The sequence below is a fragment of the Mixophyes fleayi genome, chromosome 5 (genome assembly GCF_038048845.1).
Source record: "Mixophyes fleayi isolate aMixFle1 chromosome 5, aMixFle1.hap1, whole genome shotgun sequence".
In the NCBI taxonomy this organism is placed as follows: domain Eukaryota; kingdom Metazoa; phylum Chordata; class Amphibia; order Anura; family Limnodynastidae; genus Mixophyes; species Mixophyes fleayi.
Window position 1 is genome coordinate 172633354 of NC_134406.1, and position 26395 is coordinate 172659748.

The following is a 26395-nucleotide window of genomic DNA, read 5'->3' on the forward strand; positions in this document are numbered from 1 at the left end:
AAAAAACAGGATCAGACAACAGGTAGTTCAGTAGAAAAAGATTTCAGCAACACGTAATGCAGGACAAAAACTCTAAGCTCTGTCTGCCATTTAAATACATAGGGGCCAATATGAATGCTCCAAAGATCTATGATTGCAGTCATGTGACTGCAATCACAGAACAGCGTGTCCCAGCTGTAGCAGCCGGTCGGGAAGGAAGATTAGCGCAGGAGCTCATAACACACAGATATTGTATCATCTATACGTTCAGTGTGTACAGTTAAAATATTGAAGATATGTTGTAACATTATTGTAGAAGTAAAGATTTTATTTTATACTATATATATCTGCATTGTGATTATGGGTTTTCTACTCTCCTGAAACCATCTCTCCCAACAGGGCATATTCAATTGTTGGCGTCATAGCCAAAATTCTCGCTGTGCGTGCACTATTACCGCCATACCGGTATTACGGTACTTTTTTCGCTGGATTTCAGCTGAAATCCAGCTTACTATTACCGTAATACTGGTAATAGTTTGTCCTGCGGCAGAAACCGCGGACAATTGAATATGCCCCAACATGTCTGTCAACGGGAGTAGGGCAGGGGCATAGCCTCATCACAATGGGCTGCCTATTAGTTATCACCCTTTCCCCAACATTCCCAGCAGCAGTACAAGCTGAAATCGGGACAGTTGGGTGGAATGTGATACAGAAACTATTGTTATGGTATTCAAAGTGGTTGAAAGGACTGGAGTAGACGAGATTATGAAAAGTGTAAAAGGCAGAGCTGTAACGAGGCTGGTGCGGGCGGTGCTGCCGCCCCGGGCGCAGTCCCAAGGGGGCGCAATGGCCGCCCGCACCTGCCTCTGTGTGAGGAGTGAAAAAAAATAAAAATTAAACAGATTCAGACTGCCGGCCGCCCGGCGCATCCAAAATGGCGGCCGGCACCCGGCTCCACCCCCTTCTGAACTCTGCCCTCTGCCTCAACGTCTGATGTCATGACGTTGCTAGGCAGCAGAGGAGCAGAGAACCAGAGAGGAGCCAGGCAGCGACGGCTGGACAGGAAGAAAGAGGAAAAAGGTAAGTTTCAAAGCAGGGGAAAGGGGATGTGTGTTGCTATTATGGAGGGAGGGGTGTATGTAAGCTGCTATTATGGAGGGGGGGGGGATGTGAGCTGCTATTATGGAGGGAGGGGAGGGGAGGGGGGCATGTGAGTTGCTATTATGGAGGGAGGGGGGCATGTAAGCTGCTATTATGGAGGGAGGGGAGGGGAGAGGGGCATGTAAGCTGCTATTATGGAGGGAGGGGATGTGAGCTGCTATTAAGGAGGGGGGATGTGAGCTGCTATTAGGGAGGGGGGGTGTGCTGCTATTATGGAGGGGAGGAATGTGTGCTGCATCTTGCTATTATGGAGGGGGGATGCTGCTATGCTTTATGAGGGAAGGGGGGGTATGCTGCCATAATGTGTGAGGGAAGGGGGGATGTATTAATGTGTGATATGAGGGTAGGGAGGTTAGGTGTCTTAGTACATGGGTGGGAGGTAGGCTATTAATTTAATGGTGACGTTTAGGTGGGGGCTAATTATTTAATGGGTACTATTTTATTTGTGGGGTGCTGGTGGGTCAATTAAATTTATTGTTGGGGCTTTTTAATTTAATGGTAGGGTCTATTAATTTCAGGTGAGGTATTTATCTGTTTTGCAGTCACAAGAATGCTCTCTGTATTGTATGGTGGTCATAGGAATGCTCTCTGTATAGTATGGCAGTCATAGGAATGCTCTCTGTATAGTATGGCGGTCATAGGAATGCTCTCTGTATAGTATGGCGGTCATAGGAATGCTCTCTGTATTGTATGGCGGTCATAGGAATGCTCTCTGTATAGTATAGCGGTCATAGGAATGCTCTCTGTATTGTATGGCGGTCATAGGAATGCTCTCTGTATAGTATAGCGGTCATAGGAATGCTCTCTGTATAGTATGGCGGTCATAGGAATGCTCTCTGTATAGCATGGTGGTCACAGGAATGCTCTCTGTATTGTATGGTGGTCACAGGAATGCTCCCTGTAAGGTATGGCGGACACTAGGAGGCTCTTTATATTGTATGTGTGTATGTGTATATATATATATATATATATATATATATATATATATATATATATATTCATTTCGTGCGATGGTGATAAGGGGGCACGATGGGATAAAGTTGGCTCCATGGTACGGTGTGATAAAGAAGAAACTGTGATGGAGGGCACAGTGTGATGAAGGGGCAGTGTGATACAGATGGTACTGTTACATTTGTTTTAATTTGTTTCAGTGAGTTTTATTTCAATAACCAATTCATTTTTTATACAGCTAGCATGTGATAGCTGCATTTAAAGTACTTTGATCTATGGAGGCTTATTACATAAAGATCCTTACAAAGCCAGACCGAGAAGAATGGGGAGGGAGGTGGTTTCAGTGCGGTCTAGAACTTGTAAAGAGCTAGCTACGCCCCCCACAGTAGGTTGACCACGCCCACTCGACAATTGACACTCCCACTTAGATGGGGGGCGCCGCTTCCCTATCTCGCCCAGGGCACTAAAATGGCTAGTTACGGCACTGGTAAAAGGGCATGTGGGTTTTTATTGTGGCTGTGTCTAAGAACTGTAAACAGAAATCGTGTGCACAATGTGCCCCCCCCTTCACGTGTGGGGTGTTTTGATATTCTTAATAAATGCATTCCAATTAATCAGTAATTTAATTTAATTAAAAAGTAAGTGAATCAATGCAATCAATAATATAAAATTGTGTTTGGCTTGTAGAAAAATTTAATGGTATATATCTTAAAGTGACTCTATTTACAAAAAGGTAGTCCCAGACAAATACTATACAGTATATATTACAATATGCCTACATCAAACAAGTACAGCAAACAGTGGCTATGTAATTGATCTTTTTTTTAATAGTGTGTAGTTTCCTTTGTCATATAACTTAATAACTGTTTCAGACTACTGTGTACTTTTATCAATCACCGTGCTTGTGTCATTTGATGAAGCAAATTACAGATGATAAACACAAACTCTTCCTTTCCCCCTTGGGCACCAATTCACGCTAATAACCTACCATTGAAGCTACATTGCCAACGTGAGGAGTTATTACCATAGTTGCCTGTCATCCTGGACCCGCCCCCCCTCCCCCTCCCGATGCTATAGGCCGAAAATGACGGCGTTGTGACACGGGGGCGTGGTTTAATGACGTCATCTCCCTTCCATGATCCTCCAGCCAAGATGTTGGCAAGTATGGTTACAAGCATTATATCTGAGTCCATCTGGGGTTTTTTTTCTTTTTAAACTAATATATGGAACTGAGGATAAACTGCGGAATATAGTACAACACACAATATGCCATGCAGACTTTCTTTTCAGCTAAGGATAGATTGTTAGTGGTGATGGTCGAATTTAAAATTTACATATTTATAGTCTTGTTTTGCTTTACGCATAAATTCTACATACTTTAACCTACAATTCCTGGAATACCAAAATAAATTTTTGATCACATGACACTACCTGGCCACTAGAGAGAGAGAGTGCTTGCTCATGGACTGTACTGTTAGTTGTGTCCCTTCCTCAGTCGGACGTCTGTACACAGAACAGGTAGGGGTAATATAATAATCTTCGTCGTGAACGTTAAACAAAGTATAAACTTATAGCCAAGTGCAGGGTGCTGCAAGTTGTAGTTTCTAGACTGAGTGACAATCTCTTCTCCCAATGTCACTTCCAACAGAGGACAATATGTAATTGTTACTGGAGTATAGAGCTGCAGTGACCAAGAAAGTTAGTTCACAGTAAGGCTGGCAATTAAAATGACAACAGCAGTGAAAAAATGGGGTTTGTGATTCTCAGAAATTGTTCCAAAGTAACACCAATAAAAAATTGCTGCCTGAAGTTTAAAAAACATGCAAGTAAATAATGGCAGGCTTAGGGGTAAGTGCAGGATTTTAAAAGGGGGGTTTCCAAATGTTTGCATGGGGAAGCCTATTTAACAAGTATTGTGGCGGTGTGAGTACCGCCATAATGCCTGTTCTGTTATCGACATTTCAGACAACAGATTAATATAATTTGAAGACAATTATTATTTGACTAATGCATTTTTTAATGAATGAAGGTTTTATTTTTTTAAATAAATGCAATTTATTTTTTAACTATCTAATTTTTCAACATTTTTGGAACTGGAGGCCCAATGTAGTTAGTATAGGTTACAGCTTGTTGCTGAAGTAGGGGGGCTATTGAGAAATAGGACCAGTTTAAGTGAGTATCTGCACCTTTTTCAAACTAAAAAAAAACAGTGAATGTAATCTTAAATTTAATATCTAACTCTCTAGTTACATCGCAGCAAAGATGCAACAATATAAACAAGCTGAGAAATGCGAAGCTGGTTTATGCAGGTACCACATGTACACCTTGTGGCAAAGTATATTCTGCTTTCTTTGCTGCTCAAGTTAAAACTTATCCTTAAGTGACATGGCTCGCTTGCATCTGCATGCCCTCACTGTATGGCACTTGCACTTATGGTCATCTGAGAACACAGTGGGATCCTTAGGATGGTGACCTGGTTATTTCTGGGCCCACTAAGGGCTGCAGCGGGTGATAGTAGTACTTCCGCCACTGCTTTAAGGTCCAGCCTGCTATCGCTCCCGACTTTTTACTTTATAAAATATTGTTAATTCCGGCCTCATTTATGTATTTGAAAATAACCATAATAGCAAGTGGGCATTACGTTTTTTATTACATGTCAAAACTTTACATTTTAATGTTTTATTACAATAGTTGCCATATGCTTCCAAGGACCTGTAACAATGAATAGAATCTGCCATCCTGCAACACAGATCTATGTGTTTGCTGTATAAACTGCTGCATGCAGGACATAAAAACACCATTTGGGCTCAGGGCATGTAAATTTAGTTTTGTTATTCCAAAATTGAAAGTAATAGCAGCATCTAGAGCAGGCCTGTCCAACCTGCGGCCCTCCAGGTGTTGTGAAACTACAAGTCCCAGCATGCTTTGCCAGTAGACAACCAGTTGATAGCTGGAAGAGCATGCTGGGACTTGTAGTTTCACAACATCTGGAGGGCCGCAGGTTGGACAGGCCTGATCTAGAGGAGAAGGAGGACCCAGAATACTAATAGAAGGGTTTCCAAGCTTATGGTCAATCAACGATGTTCGTTTGATAACAAAAACCATCATTTGAGGTAGAAGTTGAGAACATAAAATTTCTGTATTTAACATTATGATGCTTCAGTTCAGTTAATATAGTTATTTATGACAACTTACAGCACCCATGACATCCCTCCCATTGTGTTCTCCGGAAGCTGGTTCTGTGACCATAAAATTGTAGAATTATATCTTCCTCCAAAAGTCACAACTTTTATCTTAAATATATTTAGTTAATGCAAGCTCCTGGGACTTACAGATATATTTGTGAATATTATTATTATATATTTTATAAAGTTCTAATTTAGGTTTAATAGTCTTTATAATCATTAAGTATAACTCTCCTTGGATTCTTCCTGTAGGAGCTGGTATTACTGCACTTTCCTGTAAGAAGATATTGGCCTCCAGCAGTTGCAGATCACAACAGAGAGGTATGTACTATTTAATTGTATTTATTATGTGCTTTCCACTCTGTAGTTAAGGATTTTTGGGGGTTAGCATTCTGTTTAACAGTATTTTTGTCCACAAATGTCTTATATTTATTCATATATGAGAAACTAGAGCACGGTGGCTTAGTGGTTAGCACTTCTGCCTCACAGCACTGGGGCATGAGTTCGATGCCCGACCATGCCTTATCTGTATGGAGTTTGTATGTTCTCCCCGTGTTTGCGTGGGTTTCCTCCAGGTGCTCCAGTTTCCTTCCATACTCCAAAAACATACTAGTAGGTTAATTGGCTGCTTTTAAATTACCCTTAGTCTCTCTCGGTCTGTGTGTATGTATGTTATGGGATTTAGATTGTAAGCTCCAATGGGGCAGGGACTGATGTGAATGAGTTCTTTGTACAGCGCTGCGGAATTAGTGGTGCTATATAAATAAATAAATTTGATGATGGTAATGATCATTGAGAAAAAAGTACTTCTGCTCAGTTCTTTTCTAATTTTGTCACATATGTTGGTAATGTGAGTGGATACTACTGGCCATTCAATACTTTTACTGCAGTCAGCAGATGACCACGCACACTATGACTATTAAATCCTTCAGTTCTTCAATTTCTGCAATCACATTTAGGTGTCCATAGTCCATGCCTTATCAGATACAGTATGGTCCACAGTTCATAGTCAAATAATCTGAACTATGCACAAGTTCAAACACTGCACAGAGTAGAAGGCTCTGGCTAAACTCTACAGATGCAATTCTGTGAAAAGCGCTTTACACTCGGGTACATTTTGCTTGCTAGGTATCCAACTAAAATATGTATTTACAGTGCAGCAGTTCCTGGGTCTAACAGCAGGAGTGCTGTAAGTCTCACTAGTGATGGACTAAGGAGCACATTGCTGTTGGCTCCTCTGCCAGGGATTTGTGTAGAAGAGTATATAGAAAGACATTTCTACACGTTCTCTGTCTGAGTAATGCCTCTAATAACAGCATGTTACCAAGAAAGCTATAAGACTGGAGTGGAAAACATAAAAGTGCACACAGTAAGAGAAATGGCATGCCTAAAACAAATTATGCATCTATGATCTAGGCCATTGTCACTCGTGTGTTCTCATTTTGTTCTCAACATGAGTGAATCATTGTCACTCAAGTTGTATATTTATATTATTTTTAACAATTGCCTATGGAGAACTAAAGAAATGTGAATGTGTAATGTGTAAATTTTATCAAGCTGCGGGTTTGAAAAAGTGGACACGTTGCCTATAGCAACCAATCAGATTCTAGCTGTCATTTTGTTTAATGTACTTAAATAAATAACTAGAATCTGATTGGTTGCTATAGGCTACATCTCCACTTTTTCAAACCCGCAGTTTAGTAAATATACCCCTTGGACTTACATGGATGAAAGGGATTTCAGAAGCAAGTTTTGTGTTATCTATTGGTAAGTGGCTCGTTTTCACATAAACTCTGTGTGCGATGACAAAAAGGTCTTGCATTCTATTATAGCCTATTTATATAGTATGTATGTCCAAATAACTACTTTCTTTAATTTCGTTTATAGCGTGCAGATTCAGAAGTGATGTTTTGATGTAGGAAACTCTTTAGATTTTATTATAGTAAGTGCTAGAGCTGAGAACATCAGGAGGTCACCTTAGCTCATGACCAGGAATAGGGCGGTCTGTTATGTTATAGAAAATGCGACTTCATTTAACTAAATTAAAAAAAAAATCTTTGAGTGAGATATGCATACATATTTCTAGTATAATACGTAAATTCTACTGATAAATAATGGAAACACATTTTAGTTATCTAAGGCTCAAACACTCGACCTTTTTGTTTACCTGTTCTGCAATCTCTATCATATTCCTTGTACACACAGACAAATAGGAGAGGACTTAAACCTCTAACGGCTGACCATAGGCTTCAGCAGGCAATAAAATTATTGTAGTTGCCAAGTTGAATCGTAACAGACAGTTAAAGGGAATCCTTGGTTGAAATAGCATTAAGAATTTCTCCTTAACATTAAGGCTAGTGTTACATAAGCTGGTTTCATTAGGAAAAATCTCTTCAATATTTTGCAGATTGAAATGCTGGCAGGAAACACAATGCCTGTAAAGCTCTACATAGTATATGTGCAGCTATATAATCGCTCTTATGACAGATGCAGGAAAAATTAGTTGAGAGATTACACTGTGTTTAGGTATGAAAATGATCACAGTTTGGCTGTCCCCCAGTGGATGTTTAGAAACATTTATTAAAAATGGTGCAATTAATAATGCAGAATGTCAAATGTAAACTGAAATTCTCTGAAGCAAATGTATGTTTCCCAAATACTCCTTTATGGTTTAGAACAAACTAAAAATGGAGGTGAAGGTAATATTCCTCTCCCTTCATTCATTTCATTGGTCTTTTGACAGTAATTGTTTGGTTGACTTCATTGCACTTACTTTCCCTAAATAATGTAGCGCAGAGCAGTGCAAAGCATTGTGTTGTCTCAGAAATGTGCTAAGTGTTATAAATAGGTATAAGAGGTTTCATAGTTAGTGATGGAAATTCCATATTACGCATTTATAATTATTCTTATTTATGAGGCAGCACGGTGGCTAAGTGGTTAGCACTTCTGCCTTACAGCACTGGGGTCATGAGTTCAATTCCCGACCATGGCCTCATCTGTGTGGAGTTTGTATGTTCTCCCCGTGTTTGCGTGGGTTTCCTCCGGGTGCTCCGGTTTCCTCCCACACTCCAAAAAAACATACTGGTAGGTTAATTGGCTGCTAACAAATTGACCCTAGTCTGTGTGTCTGTCTGTGTGTGTGTGTTAAGGAATTTAGATTGTAAGCCCCAATGGGGCAGGGACTGATGTGAGTGAGTTCTCTGTACAGCGCTGCGGAATTAGTCGCACTATATAAATAAATGGTGATGATGATTCTCCCTTGTGTGCTTTGCGTTCACTGATACAGTTTTATATTACATCAGGATATACGTTTTTATACTGTGTGATATCATATTAGTTGCTGGAACCATGTTACGCATTATATAGAGTCAGGTGTAAAAGTGGAGTGCAGTTGTTTTTAACTAAAAAGGATCTTAATACTCATTAAGGCAGCCTAGTTTATTAATGACATTTATTGACCTTTTTATCTAATAGATGCTTAATGTTTAAGATAACATCACCCATTCAGAGTCAAACTTTTCCCTTCCTGTTGATGCATTCTTTCTTTCTACAGACAGGGTGTTGACTACCGACAACACACTGCAGGCAAGAACTAATAATCAGAGCAGTCACACACCAGGCATTGGAGGTCTGGCCCACTTGCATGATCGCTTGAGCCCAAATAGTTGATCTTCTGGGATCGGGATAGGATATTCGCCCAGAAGTTTTCAGTCTTGGCTTTACTTAACAGATCAGGTGTACATTTCATAGCATTTATTAACAAAATGCTCTGATTAGTACCACAAAGTGTAAATTATTATCTCCCCCTTTAGAATTTTGTACTACAGACCTTAATAAAGAAGACCTATCATTGCAGGGCATATGAAGTTTAGATTAGACTTTAGGGTCTCCCCCTTCAAACCAATGTTATTACAACTGGACCAAATATGCTAAGCTTTGTTTTAATAAATATAGTTGTTGACTTCGGAGCACAGTAGAGCATATACCTGGGCACCCACATCATTCTATTTATGCTCTCTTGGTTACCAAGTGTACAGCCAAAATAAACCGTTCCTTATCCCTGAAGTCCAATAGCCGCACACAAGCACAAGATCACTCTGTTGGGGCAAGTAGGTGGAATAAATTAAGGACCATCAACCCACTACTCTGGCTATATTCCAGAACCACTGATATCTGCACCTTGTGTTCTTGACCACATTTCCTTCCTGCCACTTTTCTTAGCCGACTGATGACGGCCGAGGAACAGTGCACAGACACTGCTGGAAGGGTCAACGACCTGCATGGATCTCTTTTACACATCCCATATGTACAATATATTTTTACTATTTCACTGTTTAAGAACAATATTTTCAACTGAAGATAAAACAAATGTTTTATAAAGTCCTGATATCCCATGTATTTTCTTTATATATATATATATATATATATATATATATATATATATATATATATATATATAATTATATTTGTTTGTTTTTATACTCCTGTTTAGATGCATGTGTTGGATAGCTAAGTACCTGTGCATTACAATAAGATATGCATAGTATCCGTACTTTGAACATTTTTGTTGCAAAATAATCTATTCTGTGATAATGCTTATATCATATTATAATTTAAACTAGTGATTGTATTGTACTGTGATTTCATATACAAGTAGAGGAATTTCTCTAATACAATTATTTCTGCTGAATCATTATAGGGTTAATAGCATTACCTATGTTCAATGAAATCATTGTCAAAGCTACAGTATTTTAGGAGAAAAACAAAAAAGTTTCATTTTATGTAAGGGTGTGGCTGTAAATGGGTAGAAAGTTGGACTTACATTTTTGCACAATGCACCTCTTAATATTTTTCCACCTCACATCTGTGCGCACTTCTACTTGGAGTAGGTCTCTGTTGAGGGTGGAGAGTAGAAGTGCACCTTTATGTGTACTGGGCAGATCATCTAGGTACATTGGTGCAAAACTAAGGAGTTTTGCAGTGTGCAATAAGGGGTCTTGTGTAGAGTTGGCGGAAATTGGATCCATAAAAATAAAAGGACGCCTCTTACACGGGTCTGTTGAGCCAGATGCAGCTCATGGTCATCACTATCAGTTCAGTACTTACACTAGTGATTAAGCACCTGTAAGTTTCCTGTCTGTGGACAAGTGCATCTGAGTCTGTCTAGATAAATCACATTTGCTCCAACACGCCTTCTCCTTCCCATGTTCCGTCTCTTCAATTTCAAAGGGCCCAAGCAGGCGTCAGCTCAAGATGCAACTCAGTCTACGTATGGCAGCAAATATAACTAATGCTTTGTGAGCATGCACAGAAGTAAAAAAGAAAAACTTTTAAAATGAGAAATGTTGTCACGTTGTTATGACCTCTGTCTAAAGTATTTAAGTATGCTCCTTCTCACAGCAAATCAAAGACCACCAAGATTTGATATCCTGGGTGGGTTGGATCACATCAGTGAAGATGAATTTACTTCCCTAACTACTGTACCTCTTTCACAATATCCCCATCAGGGTTGCTCCAACCCTGAAAATGTTGCAGACCTCTTTAATGTGCTTTGTCTGGTCAAACAAATGACCTAGGATCTCCGCCCGCATTCTCCAACGCTCTCCCATGACAGGTGTCTTTGGCATCCCCAATCTTCACAATTACTACTATGCTGCCAGTCTAGCCCAATGTGTGCAATGGCATTCTCCACCTGGAACCAGAATCTGGGTTGATATAGAATCGGACCTACTGAAGGAATTGCCGATTAACTCCATTCTCTTGCTTCCTACCACACAACGTTCAACCAATGCACGATCTCACCCAGTAGTGGCCCTCTCCCTCTCAATCTGGTCCCGATGTAACAGAATGGCCTCTCTCTCCCCTGCCCCCTTCATTTTGATACCCCTCTGGTCCAATCTTGCCTTCATATGGGGCCTCTGCCAACCTATGTATAGCACATTCCCACAGTTCTCTGAACAGGCAAAAACAATGTGGATTTTCCATGAGACATTTCCATCAATATCTGCAGATCAGGCATTTCTGTCAAACTGTCAAAACCCAGCTGTCTGCTAGAGCGCCCACTGTGTTCGAGAACCTCTGTCTCTCTGGACCTTCATCAAAAGGTCTCATCTCTGTGCTATATGATGCTATGCTCCCTCTCACTACAGAGGTTAAGGTTGCTTTCCAGACACATTGGGAAACCTCTGGGAGAATCATTAGACCAAGAAGACTGGTCGGATATATACAAATGGACAGCACGATGTTCCATAAATGTGCGAATTCAGGAAAACGCCAATAAATTATGGTACTATGTCTCCTCCAGACTTCATACTATATACTCACAGACGAGCGCTGCTTGTTGGAGAAACTGGCCACATTGGAACCTTTGTCCAAAGCTAAGTCCATTCTGGGCAGCTGTCCTTTCCCTAACCTCGACAATTCTCGATATCCCTCTACCATCCAAACCTAAACACGTGCTATTGCCTTTGCCTGTCCCAAACCTCCCCTCTAATGCTCATAAACTTTCCAGACATATTATTAGTGTGGCGACCTGTCAAATAGCAGCTTCCTGGAAGAATCCTACTCCACCAACACTTTAAATGGACTGCGGTATGGTACACCTACCAGGTGGAACATATTACCAGCATTCTGAGTGGCTCCTCCGTATCCTTCTACAAAGCTTGGTCCCCATGGACTTTCTATCATAATCAACCTCTACTCAGATTCTAATCGATACCAGCATTTTCATCGCGTGAACTTATTCTCCCCATACTCTCTTCCCTATTTCCCCATACCCCCTCTACAATCCTGAACAGTACCTCTTTCACCTCTACATCTTATAATCCCTTCCACTACCTGTTTAAAATGCTAAAACTATAACATCACTACAGTACAAGACCAGCATATAGCTGATTTCATATTGCAAAAGTATTGTTGAGGAGTGTTATGTACCCTAAACTTGGTTATATAATGTTCTTGCTGAACCTCCCTTGAATATTTGTAATGTTTCTTATTGTACTTGATGTTATTCATAAAAAGTATTGTGAAATAAAAACAGCAAAACCTAAAATGCCAATCCAAATGATAAAATAAAATCAAAAAGCATATAAGGAATAGATAACAACAATATGTACCCTTACCTACCCTAACTGTCATGTGAACTCAAACAAGATTTAAAGCAGCCAATTTATTTGAAAAGGTTACTGCATTTTTGTTGTTCATTTTCCTGTTTATTTTTCTTTGCAGGCATTATGTATGTGATTAAAGAAAGACATGGCACTATTCTAACAATTGGTATTAACAGGCCTGAAGCCAGAAATGCTGTAAATCCTGAGACTGCATCCCAGATTGTCCAAGCATTTAATGAATTTGAGAAGGACCCATCCCTAACGGCGGCTGTTATTCATGGATTAGGTGAATATCCTCTTAAATTTATTTGTATTTGTTGTCAGAAGGTTAAATGCAGTCAGTTCAAGAATAAATGTTTTGCCTTTTACACAATTTTGGCCTCATTTAAAGTTAGGTGCAAATCATAAAAAGAGCAAACTTGCTTTTGCCGTGCAGTGCAGGGTAAATAATGTCTGCTTTAGCATACAAATACTAGTCAGCTTTATTTTTTTATTTCAATGTAGAGTTGAGCTAGGACATGCCCCTTCCTAACTCTAAATCTGTCTATACATGTTAAATTTGTTATCCTTAACTGCTTAGTCTGCCTCTGCAATAAATGGTAGCAAGGAAGTGCCGGAAAGCAGATTAATTAATGAAATACAGAAAAATAAGTGGGTATACTTTAAGAGTGAAGAGACATTGGGAGGAATTCAATTGACTGCAGGGTTTTCTCCCCGCCGGGTTAAAAAAAAATACCCGTGCGGGTTTTAACCCGATGGCCCGACCGTTTTTATCTACCGCCGCGTAAAAAATAGTGCAATTCAATTCTAAAACGGGTAACCCAGCACCTGCGCCTTAATCATTGGTGTTTGCAATTTTTTTGGGGAGGGTTTAACGCAGTCATCTATAATAATTAAAAATAAAAATGCATTGGCATACATTTGTATTGCATTACACAACCTTTCTATTTTGTAGTATCTACATAGTTTTTTTTTTTTCTCACTTATTATCTATACCATGACAAAACACATTAGTACATACATAAATATATTACCGTAATTGGTGTTTAGTGTGTTTATTATTTCTATGAAATTTTTATTTACATTTTTTTTGTAAAAGTAAATCACCTTTTTCTTGTTATGCATTACTGATAAACATAATTTATCTTTTTTTTTTCATGATTTCAAATAATTTTCTTATGTTTTTAATTTTTTGAACAGCCATGAGAGGTCACAGTCTACCCCTCTACTAATGGCTACTTCCAGCAGGATAATTCGCTGTCACAAAGAATGTCATCTCAAGCTGGTTCCACGAACATGACAATGTGTTGTACTCTAATGGCCTCCACAGTCACCAGATCTTAATCCAATAGAGCAGATTTAGGTTAGATTAGATTTCGGCAGAGCGTACTTCCACCCAGACTCAAATCAAAGTGTACCTTGAGATACGCATGGATTTGAATACTGTTGGAACTACGCACAAGTTCCATGCTCTTTATAAATTGATTAGTGGTAAGTGTAGCCAAAACTTACTAGTATGTTAATTGGCTAATAGGTTATTTGACCTTAGTCTCTCTGTCTGTGTGCATGTGTATGTTAGGAAATTTAGACTAAGCTCCAGTGGGGCAGGAACTGATGCGAGTTCTCTGTACTGCACTGCACAATTAGTGGCGCTATATAAATAGCTGATGATGACGACTCCCTGCTTTAATCACACACCAATACAGATTAATTTACTTTCTCTTGAAGTGTGTGTGTTGAGGGGGTTTAGCAAAAATGTGCAGCACCAGTGTTCTCCCCAGCACCTATTTCCCGGGTGCTTCACCCAGCTGGTTTTTCTTGCCACCGGCTCTTGGAGCCCAACAGAGTCCTATTATAATAGGACAAACCATTGTTTCCCCTATTAGATCAGACACTATGTGAGCACAGCCAGCAGTGTGTGTTAGACCACTGATCACCATTCTGACCAGTCCTGGCAGGTGTGGGCAATACCCTTGAACAAGGGGTATTGCCCACACCCACACCAGGACTACCAGCTCATTCTAGATGATGTACCTAATAAAGTGACCACTGAGTCTGTTTATGTATGTGAATATATACAATACTGTGCAAAAGTTTTAGGCAGGTGTGGAAAAAACTGCAAAGTACGGGGGCTATTCAATTAGGAGTCGTGGCCACAATTATGCGTGGCTGCATGTGTAAAGTGAGCACAGAAATCCACGATGTTGCGATACTGGAACCTGTGCAGCCGTGCGTAATCCTGGCCACGAATGCTAACTGAATATGTCCCTAAGAATGCTTTCAAAAATAGAAGTCTCCTACACATCTGTATCTGTTTCAGTTAATAACTGTGTTTTAGTCTGCATATGAAAAGAAAGATCATTATCACCTGTTTGCTATGATTGGTTAATCATACACCTGACTATAATCCTACAAAATCCGTGACTTTGTATAAGTGTACTTAGAAGAATTGATGCTGTTTTGAAGGCAAAGGGTGGTCATACCAAATATTGATTTGATTTAGCTTCTCTTCTGTTCATTCCATTTGCATTTTGTTAATTGGTAAAAATAAACTATTAACACTATTTTTTAAAGCAGTTTTACCTTGCTGCATTTTTTCCACACCTGCCTATAACCTTTGCATAGGATTATGTGTCTATATATATATATATATATATATATATATAATATAAATGTCTCGTGGCGTGTGTTAGTCTGTCTGTGTGTGGAAAAAATAAAACCAAGCTGCAGCGCCACCTGCTGGGCGGAGTTATACACTGACCTACTAAATTCTTAGTGTGTGGGGAAATAAAAATTCAGAAAGGGCTGAAATTTGGTATACTAAGATGTTTTTGATTTGTTAATTTAATTTGTTAATTGTTAAAAGTGTTTATAAAGATTTAAAAAAAAATATATATATATTTCTTGAAGAAGAAGTGGCAGTTGGGAGTGGTTGGTGGTTGCCGGGGGTGACAGTGGGGAGTGGTTGGTGGTTGAGGCCTGAGCTATGGCCCAAATGCATGACAATAACCTTTTTAACACCTTAAGTAGCTTGATTTGACTAGAATGCATGAGTATCATGCACGGGTTAACGTGTGTGTGTGTGTGTGTGTGTGTGTGTGTGTGTGTGTGTGTGTGTGTGTGTGTGTGTGTGTGTGTGTGTGTGTGTGTGTGTGTGTGTGTACATACGTGTGTAAGTACATATATATGCATGTGTGTTTATATGTATATATATATTTCTATGGAGTTATGTAATTAATAACCGGTGGTAATCTAATTTTACCTTACAGATTGAAGTAGTAAAAATATAATATAAACCAACTAAGAAGATACAGCATAAACTACATAAGAATTCTGGGTTATTTTATAAGCTACATTTAAAGTACAGAAGCCCGTTATTATTCAGCTAACATTGACTAAAATGTGAGCTGAGTTGTCTCAAAAATGATTTGCTGTTAGCGCTGTAACTTTACCCTAAATACACTAATCCCAGTAGTCGTTCTGACGTATAGGTAAAGGGGCCAAGTGTAAGTTTCCATGTTCTCCGTCACTTTGGTTCAGACTGAGATACAGGCTCCCTTTTTTCACTATTTGCAAAGAAAATATGACTTGCACCTTTTGTTACATGACCAGGAAGTCAGAGAGCTGAGCTGGGAAGCTATTAAGTTTAAACTTTCCGAAGAATCTTGTTTTTCTTATTTCACATCCTCCATTTTTCATCTCTGGAAAGAAATCTTTAATAATTGGGAGCCGACTTTGTGAAAGACCTACTTAGAAGGGTTTATTGTGAGTGCAAACAAAGTTACATCATTGGTGAAATCATTTTTAACCAATTCTCTTCATGGTACTAATTTGAAAGCTATTTTTAGAGAACCTTAGCTAACCACTTTAATTCCTACCTTTCATTTACTTTTAATTAAACCCTGCTGAGTAATTACACAACTGTGTGTTTCAGCGTCACGTCTATCTCATTGGAAAATGTTGCACATTTTTGAGAACTAGGCTCTGCAAGTTCAATTGTTTTATCAACACTTGTTGTGGTGCACAGCACACAGTAAGTTAGAGTTGTATAATAAATCTGGTGCTTTAAAAGATTAATTTGCCATAGCACCTGGGGTTGGCTGGCTAATTATATATATATATATATATATATATATATATATATATATATATATATATATTTATTTACTGCTCTCTTCTAATTCTCCTGGATCTCTCTGCTGCATTTGACACTGTTGACCACTCTCTCCTCATACAGACGCTACAATCCTTAGGTCTTGACGGTACTGTCCTATCCTGGTTCTCATCCTACCTATCTAATCGCTCTTTCAGTGTTAATTTCTCTGGATCCACCTCTGCTCTGCTTCCTTTATCAGTTGGAGTACCCAGGGCCGCCTTCAGAAAAAATCGGGCCCCCCCCATGAGCAACACATACTTACCTGGGGGCCCGCCGCTGGTCTCACGCTTTTCTGTCTTCTGCCTGGCTGTCACCGTGATAGCCAGGCACCACGATCCGATCGCAGGGGTGGAGGAATCATTCCCCCTGCGATTATGTGATCTGTCACAGGCAGAGCACATGATCGCAGGGGGAATGAATCCTCCACCCTTGCGATCGGATCCTGGTGCCTGGCTGTCACGGTGACAGCCAGGCTGAAGACAGAATAGCGTGAGACCAGCGGCGGGCCCCAGGTAAGTCTGTGCTAAGCTGTTGTACCGGGCCCCCTGGTGAGCCCGGGCCCGGTACAACAGTACCCCCCGTACCACCCTGATGGCGGCCCTGGGAGTACCACAAGGCTCAGTCTTAGGTCCTCTGCTATTCTCTTTTTACACCACTTCTCTTGGAAAACTAATAAGCTCCTTTGAATTTCAGTATCATCTCTATGCGGATAATACACAAATCTATCTATCCTCTCCTGATCTTTCACCATCTGTGTTGTCTTGCATTACTGACTGTTTTTCTGCCATTTCATCTTGGATGTCCTCTCGCCAACTCAAACTCAATCTTTCAAAAACTGAATTAATAATATTCCCATCCAAAAACAGAAGCTTCCTGTCTGACATTTCTATTTCTGTTGATAACATGAACATAAATCCCATCCCGATAGCTTGCTGCCTAGGTGTCATCCTTGACTCACAACTATCGTTTATTCCCACATCAACTCTATATCTAATTCATGTTACATACATCTAAAGAACATTTCCAGAATACGCACATATCTGACACATGACACCACAAAAACCTTAATTCATGCACTCATCATCTTCCGCATTGACTATTACAATTTCCTCCTTACTGGTCTTCCCAAAGTCAGACTTGAAGCCCTACAATCTATTTTGCACGTAGCGGCTAGATTGATTTTCTTTGTAACCCGTTCTTCCTCTGCTGAACCACTCTGTCAGTCTCTACATTGGTTGCCTGTATTTCAACAAATCCAATATAAAATTCTTCTACTAACATACAAGGCCATCAACAAAATTGCACCGACATACATTTCCTCACTTGTCTTAAAATATCTCCCAACTCGACATCTCCGTTCTGCACAAGATCTGCGTCGTTCTTCCATTCTCGTCACATCCTCCCATTCTCGGTTACAGGACTTTTTTCGGGCTGCCCCCACTTTGTGGAATTCCCTCCCTTGCACAGTAAGACTTTCCTCTAGTCTTCAAACCTTCAAGCGTTCTCTGAAAACCCACCTCTTCAGACAAGCTTATGATATTCCTCAACCACCATCTTAATCTCCCTAGATTACCCTATTACCACCCTCTACACAGCTAACACAAAACAACCCTCTGACCAACATTGCTACACACACAGCCCACTCAATACCTTTACCTTTGCATTCTAGCTGGTCCAGTGTGCAATATGATGTAGCACGTGCCCTTGTGTTTTCAAACACCCTTTGTCCTATAGATTGTAAGGTCGTGAGCAGGGTTCTCTTACCTCTCTGTCTGTATGTATTACCCAGTATTGTTGTATCAATGTTTGTTCCCAATTGTAAAGCGCTACGGAATTTGCTGGCGCTATATAAATAAATGATAATGATTTACTATTTAGCATCTACTAAGCCTATTAGTTTAGGGAGGAAAATAAATGAGTTTCGCGAAAGTTGTAAACTAAAATTATAGCAATAACTGACCTGTATATATTTTAATGGAGCAACAACAGATCTGCACAATATTAAAGATCAGTGTGCAAGACACTTATCAAATGTAATAATTTACTTAAACAACTATTTGACAGATAAGTTTTGCAGAGCATTTAATTCTGCATACTATACTACAAAATGTTAAAATAATTTCCAGGGACAATATTTGCTGAGCCTTTGAATCTAAGCATTTCATATGCGATCTTCTCTCATTGTATCTTGCAGCACTACAATCCTGTTTACTGAGTTTGATCCTATTTTTTTTAAGTATCCCTCTAGAAATGTTGACTTCTAAAGCCTACAGAATAAAAGGAGTGGGAAGGATCGCCTCTAACATGCAGAAAAATGTATGTTGCTATGCAGTTAGTCGAAATTAAAAAATATATAAATTTCCTACTAGGGCTCAAAACAATTTACATTGTTGCAGTGGTGAGGAAGACCTATCTATTGGGCGGGCTCAGCTGTTATTCTATGGAAACAGTCACATCAGTCCCTGCCCTACTGGAGCTTGTAGTCCAAAAGTCCTTGCCACACAAACACTAGTGTCCATTTTTGCTGGAAGCCAATTAACTTTCTAGTTTGTTTTAGACTGTGTGGGAGGAAACCAGAGCACCTGGAGGAAACCCACGCAAACACAGGGAGGACATACAATCTCCACACAGATAGGGCCATGGTTGTAGTCTAAATCATGACCCCAGTGCTGTGAACACTGTGTCATCGTGTTGATCCCTGGCCATTTGTAGTGATAAATGTTTAAAACCTGGAACTGTGGCTGGAAATTAGGGGAAAGGTGGCAATTATGTATTTTGTAAAACCGGGATAAGCATTAATATATAGGATTCATTTTGACACCAATGTAAAGAATAGATCACTATACTCGTCACATGGCGCTTCAGGAATTTTATTGAGTAATCTGGCAAATAACAAGCACATCAAAGCATTTTGAAAGCCATGCCAAACATCTCCCACCACCAGCTGTTTTGTGTTACAAACACTTTGTTAATGCATCATTTAGAGATCCCCAATATTTTTTTATTTATTTATTTTTATTGTTGCATGTTTTTCAGAAGTTGGTAAAGTATATTTTATCTGCTGCATTGAATCCAATCGCTAAATTGAAAACATTGTCACATAAAGTAATTTCAAATACCTAATAATTGTTTCTATGAACATTGGTTCACAGTAAACTGAAATGTAGAAGTGAAAAAGATAATTATTGATATGGTTGTTAGGTTTATACCCTAATTAACTCGGATTGCAGAGGTGCCAAATGTGAATGTGTTTTCATTTAAAAACACTTTGCAGCTGTAGAGAAGCATCTTTACTGTGATTTAAAAAGAAGTCATTGATTTTACAATCTATGTCTTATCTATGCTGTGCATTTTTTAATTAGCAAAGGTATAGTTTCTCAGCAATATTTACTTATGTTGTGTACTTTGGATAAGATATCCACAGTGTGGTTTAAATAAAAACTCAATTTGTTATTTTAAAAAAAGCTGTTGACACTACACGTGAAATATAGTGACATGAAAAACGTTATACATTATGTAATTAGATGTATTGCATGTCAAATATATTTTAACGTTAACTCCTTTTAACCCCTTCAAAAATAGATGTTTGACCCAGTTTTATTTTGTATTATGTTAGAATACATTTTTTTCAGGAAAAGTTATACTTTCTTTTTGTAGCATATTGGGATTAAAAAAAAATATTTGAAAACTTAAAGAAAATGCACTTAATCATACTTCTCCCCCTTTTGTTTTTATGCAGCCATTGTGTGTATATTATATATATATATATATATATATATATATATATAAAAAGTTAACCCGTGCATGATACTCATGCATTCTAGTCAAATCAAGCTACTTAAGGTGTTAAAAAGGTTCTTGTCATGCATTTGGGCCATAGCCCAGGCCTCAACCACCAACCACTCCCCACTGTCACCCCCGGCAACCACCAACCACTCCCAACTGTCACTTCTCCTTCAAGAAATATATATATATTTTTTTAAATCTTTATAAACACTTTTAACAATTAACAAATTAAATTCACAAATTAAAAACATCTTAGTATACCAAATTTCAGCCCTTTCTGAATTTTTTTTTCCACACACACTAAGAATTTAGTAGGTCAGTGTATAACTCCGCCCAGCAGGTGGCGCTGCAGCTTGGTTTTATTTTTTCCACACACAGACAGACTAACACACGCCACTAGACATTTTTATATTTATTTATATATATATATATTTTATAGGTCATTACCTATCGTACACAAGTCACATTTGTGCTAATAAATTTACATTATTTAGCTAGCTGTGATTATTTAGCTAACTTTGGGATGTGAGAAAATTCAAATAATTAAGTACTGTGAGCTATAGGACAAAGGGGGAGGTTATAAAAGTATTGTTATACAGTACAACATTATACCATATTATTTTTTCTAAAATGTTTTCATTTTTTTTTTTTAAGTACTTTTTAGGGTAAAAAAAAAAATTAGAAAGATAAATTAAAATGCGGCATAGAGATATGGGTACATAGGAATAATGGCATTCTTGATTATCAATTAACATTAAGTATAACACTAACATACTAAAAGTGCTACAGTATATAGATAGATATATTGGCCATTTACACAGTGTACAGAGGAATATTTGATGCAGCAACTTGCTAGCTCCATATTGATGGCTAGTGGTTATCTTTCTCAGTACTATAGCCATGCCACTTGTACCATTTGACCTGTGGGGGTGGTGCTGATGTGGAATATAGAAACGGGTGGGCTTCAGTCTCAAAGCTCTTCTGTATCTTTGATATTATTTTGTTGCACTATAGACGCTTTAGGGGAGATAAGCATATTTCCAGCATACATGTCTCCCATATGAGGGTGAAGTTTCAGGAAAATTTTACAAGGCGGCAGTGTCTGGATATGGAGCACAAAATCAGTCCCCATTACCCGTGTGATTTAAATTGGAGACCTATGACTGGACAGTCCCGAAACATTGCTCAAATCTTCCTCCAACATAATTTGGTCAAATTAGGCCAAATCTTATGCTGATTAGTATACAGCTTGTGAATAATTTTTATTAACATTTGCGAATAATTACTACATTTTTCTCTGAATTTTGGTGAATGACAGGAGTTTCCCATCATTAAATAAATCTTTGAGGAACCACAGATGCCAGCATGCCCTGGCATCCAGGGCCCACTGAGAACTGTTTTTCACCAGGGAAAGAATGAAGGGAAAAAAAAAAAACCAGTGCAAAAAATAATTTTATTCTAAATAAAGGAAACATTTTCTCAACTATATTTGAAGGTTTGCACCACTGGTGGCATCATATAACAATCCAGGTCTTGGTAAATTGAGCAAGTGAGTTCCTAGCGGCAGTGCAGTAATATTTAAAACCAGGGAATTTCCTGCATTCTAACATTAAAATTGATGGTAATATATGAATTCTTTGTAATTTGTAACACAAACACTTTAAGGAAATATATCCATAAAATATTATATATAACATAACAAATCATTTAATTGTAAGGCCATTTTGACAATATTGTATTTTCACAATTCAAGTGGTGACCTCTTACCAAATTTATTTAGCAATTACTGACAAATATTTTATGACAATCCGTTGATATAACGTAACTATTTACAACACTAGGGGGAAAAAAATGAAGTTATTCAGATGTGGCCATTTCACTATTTCATACCAGTATATTTTTCATTCTACAGGGGGAAATTTCTGTGCAGGGTTTGATTTGAAAGAAGTGGCTCACAATCCAAGCTCAATCAAGATAGAACCAGATGTCACCAAAGGACCTGGACCCATGGTATGTGGAACAGTTTAAAGAGACGCATAATATGATCTAGAAAAAGCAAAAATATTTTTTGTACATTACTCTTCAACCTAAATGTGTGCTCATTTGCATTAATCAATAATATATTTATTTCTCAGGGACCGAGTAGATTGCAATTTTCCAAACCGGTAATTGCTGCTGTGAGCGGTTATTGCGTAGCTGGAGGTCTTGAGCTGTCTCTTCTGGCAGATCTGCGTGTAGTAGAGAAAAGTGCCGTTTTTGGAGTGTTCTGCAGGCGTTTTGGTGAGATTGCTTATTGACTGTCAGAGGTTGTGAACTGCAACCTTAATAGGTCTCCATTTTAGTAAGTAAGGTGTTTACTGAATGTTTATTTAAATAAAGGATCACTAGACCACTAAGTTGTGTTGTTTAAAGGAACAACTAATAACATTCCAAACTATGGGGCATATTCAATTGACGGCGGGATCGCCGAAAATCCCACGCTGAAAGAAATATTACCGCTAATACGGTAATCCTGCGCGTAAAAACCATAATACGGTAATTTACTCGCTGGGTTTCAGCTCGCAGCGAAATTCAGTGAGATATTACCGTATTAACGGTAATATTTTTCGAGCGCAGGATTTTCGGCGATCCCGCCGTCAATTGAATATGCCCCTATGTATGTAAAAATGTCCGTATGTTGATAGAACGCAAGATATTTGATCTTGAATTTACATTGCTGTGTAGATATGTGTAAGCTATTGTTATCTGTTAGCATAAAGCTTTATTTCATTATTTTGAATAAGCTCTTTTACAGCTTTTACATATATATTTGTGAGTTTTCTTTATACAAGTCAAGCTCTGTATTTGGTTTAGTGGTTTTAAGTTTGAAACGTGTTATTGCACTTCACACTTCAGACATTGTTACTTCAAATTGTAAATTCTTCTGGAAAATGTAATTTGTTTAAAAAATAATGTTATTACTACAACAGTTCAAAAATATTAAAGGATAACATCAGCCAAAACTTAACTTAGTTTATATTACTGCTGTACCATGAGCACAGAGTTGAGAAACAACAAAGGAAGTCTTAATGTAGAGTTTACCACGTCAGTCTAATCATCATAAACCAAGTAGTTATTATTGACTGTGCAGTATCTGCTTCCTAATGGTTGATCCATAATGCCCTTGCATTATTTACCCTGACAACGGTTACATTAACTAATAAATAACAGCGCAGGAGACTTGCTTGGTGGAGAAATGTATTGAATTAAATCCTTTTTAGTGGTGGTGAAGAAGTGCATAGGCTAATAAGCTTGCAGCCCTTACGAACACCAAAAATGGGGCGACCCATCACCCATGGCGCTCTTAGGTCGAGAGGCCCCACTCTTCCTCGTTTGATTCAGCAGCTGGGGCCTGCCCACACTGACTGTGCCCCATAACTCTCCAGAGGGGACGTGTTACTAACAATGAGCCTCCCTCTTAAGGGAGAGTGCTCCATCACCACCCAAATGCTTTGTCTAAGGTCACTGATTGGAATGCTATTCACCAACACTGAGACCCTTCTGAAAAAAAAACATGATAAGCATACAAATCAATGGCCACAGACCATAAAAGGGACTGGGTGGTCGGACAATTTCCAGTGACGAGGGACGGAAACCTTACCATGTCTTAAGTTTATATCCACTCCCCTTGTCTCAGTCCGTCCCCTGTAACCTCTTCTGATTGGTCAGTGCCTGGAAACTATCCACAGGCTAAAACATTGACCCCTGCGTGGCCCACAATGCAGAATCACGAACAACCTGGGCGCTTATACTCCTTCGGGCCAGTACCAGCCCTCAGTTAGCTTTTGCATTGTTGCCACCCATCAGTTAAGAAATAAGTAATAATGTTAGCCGTAAGTAAGAACAAAAATGATTATAAATGTAACACAACACTGTGCTGTCACTACCAAACTACACTTAGTAAGAACTACATAAGCTATTTTGAGTCTGATTGGGGTCCTAAACTTGTTTAATAATTTATAATTTCCCTATACAAATGGGGATTCATATTGCATAAAAGTGGAACAATGGAAATTTTGCCTTAATTTCTCTTTAGAATTGTGTTTCTTTGTACTATCTATTCTATAACATACTGACATTTTGTCTGCCATTTACACTTCTTATGCTAATGAGGAAAATGTAGAAATGATCATAACTGCAAAGAACAGGGAACGACATATACACTTGTTTATGAAAGTAATGAAAACTACTTTTTAGGGATTAAATAAGGACAAAAAGTTTTTACATCCTAAATAAATAAGTTTTAATAGCAGGGGCTAGCTCTCACAAGAGAGATGCCCATGACAGGTGTCCTAATTACGTATACCCTTTATTACAGTACTTGCCCTACAGTTGCCTGCCTCTCTAAGATGCGGCAGAGGTATGCCTATAAATCTTTGTTGCACATGTGCTGTACAGATACACGTATTTTCTGAAAAAAATAATTTAAGTCTAACTCTACTAGGCCCTCTGTCTGACTTGCGATTTTAACACAAATGCTAAGCATGCAAATGAATGTAACAATAAAACCCATTCTATGTTTCCATCCATACCCCTTTACATTACTACAAACGTTAGAGCTAGCAGCGTCCAAAAAAATTTGCTGCAACACAATTTCAGTGTATTCAAAGCGTGTTAGTACACTTGAAAAAAGTCAATTCATCTCTTTGGGAGCCCAGACTGTCTGGTTTCTCAATAGCTCATTCATTTCAATGGGATTTCTACATGTAGCGCATACGTGGGGTTAACGAAAGCAATTTCACGAGCATTGTGCTGAATTTTTCCCATTCATTTCAATGACCCACACATTCCAATGACTCACTAATTCGTGCAACATGTAAAAATGTCTTTGAAATTAATGGGATATTGATATGAATGTGTCCTTGACCTGAATGGTGCTCAGTGTTGTCCCCAGAAAATTTTGCCAGCTGGGTGGGGGCAGTGTAATACTTTACAGTAATAATGAAAAATGTTGGAGGTTATTGCCCACACCTGCCAGGACTGGTGAGACTGGTGGTCAGTGGTCTAACAGACACACACTGCTGGCTGTAGTGCTCAAATAGTGCCTGTTCTAATAGGTTAAACAATGGTTGATTCTACTATAATAGGACTCTGTTGGTCTCCAAGAGCACGGTAGCAAGTAAAAACAGCCGGGTGGAGCACCCGGGGAATAGATGCTGGGGAAAACACTGGTGCTTCACATTTTTGTTAATCCCCACCCCCACCAACACACACACACACACACTTCAAGAGAAAGTGAATTAATCTGTATTGATGTGTGATTAAAGCAGGGTGTCATCATTATCAGCTATTAATATAGCACCACTAATTCTGCAGTGCTGTACAGAGAACGCATATCAGTCCCTGCCCCATTGGAGCTTACAGTCTAAATTCCCTAACACACACACACACAGACTGAGAGAGACTAAGGTCAATTTAATAGCAGCCAATTAACCTACCAGTATGTTTTTGGAGTGTGGGAGGAAACCGGAGCACCCAGAGGAAACCCACACAAACACTGGTAGAACATAGTCCCCTTAACTCCAGTTACCACTAGTCAATCAACTTATAAAGAGCATGGAACATGTGCGTAGTTACATCAGTATTTAAATCCATGTGTATCTCAAGGTCCATTTTGATGATTCTGGGTGGAAGTACGCTCTGCCTAAATCATAGCCGTACGTAGACACAATACACTGCAGTATATGCACATGCGCAAGTACAATAAAAGTTCAACAGAACACATAAAACTTTTGTTATTTTATGATCAAATAACTCTAACAGTTTAATCAGTTATATAAAAAATTAAATATCTTTTTGTTTACATTACAGATTATTTCAATGCATACTGTACATACAATGCGTTTTATTAGTTGCATACAGTTGTCCTGTGATAGCTAGTGGCATGTATACGTGTAACTTTTAATCAGACTATGCCGTGTCAATCATAATTATCAGTCCGCATTCACACTTGCCCTCTAGTGGGTGCAAAAGATACAGCTGAAAACTAGCATACTTACGACAAACTCTGTAGCTCTGTGGGACCTCAT

General features: G+C 38.8%; 1 protein-coding gene across 3 annotated transcripts in view; it reads left to right on the plus strand.

Moving 5' to 3' along the window:
- Positions 1-3208: 3208 nt before the first annotated feature.
- The window catches only part of LOC142158779 (enoyl-CoA hydratase EchA19-like), a 50441-nt gene continuing 27254 nt past the window's right edge, over positions 3209-26395 (plus strand). The window contains exons 1-5 of one of the 3 annotated variants that reach the window (XM_075213037.1): positions 3209-3253; positions 5529-5597; positions 12504-12671; positions 22240-22337; positions 22463-22607. In XM_075213037.1, coding sequence (XP_075069138.1) covers positions 3244-3253; positions 5529-5597; positions 12504-12671; positions 22240-22337; positions 22463-22607 — 490 coding nt within the window. In that variant the 5' untranslated portion in view covers positions 3209-3243. Of the gene's footprint in view, positions 3254-3301; positions 3610-5528; positions 5598-12503; positions 12672-22239; positions 22338-22462; positions 22608-26395 lie in introns of those variants that run through there. The other 2 variants (XM_075213039.1, XM_075213038.1) reach the window with 2 other exon arrangements.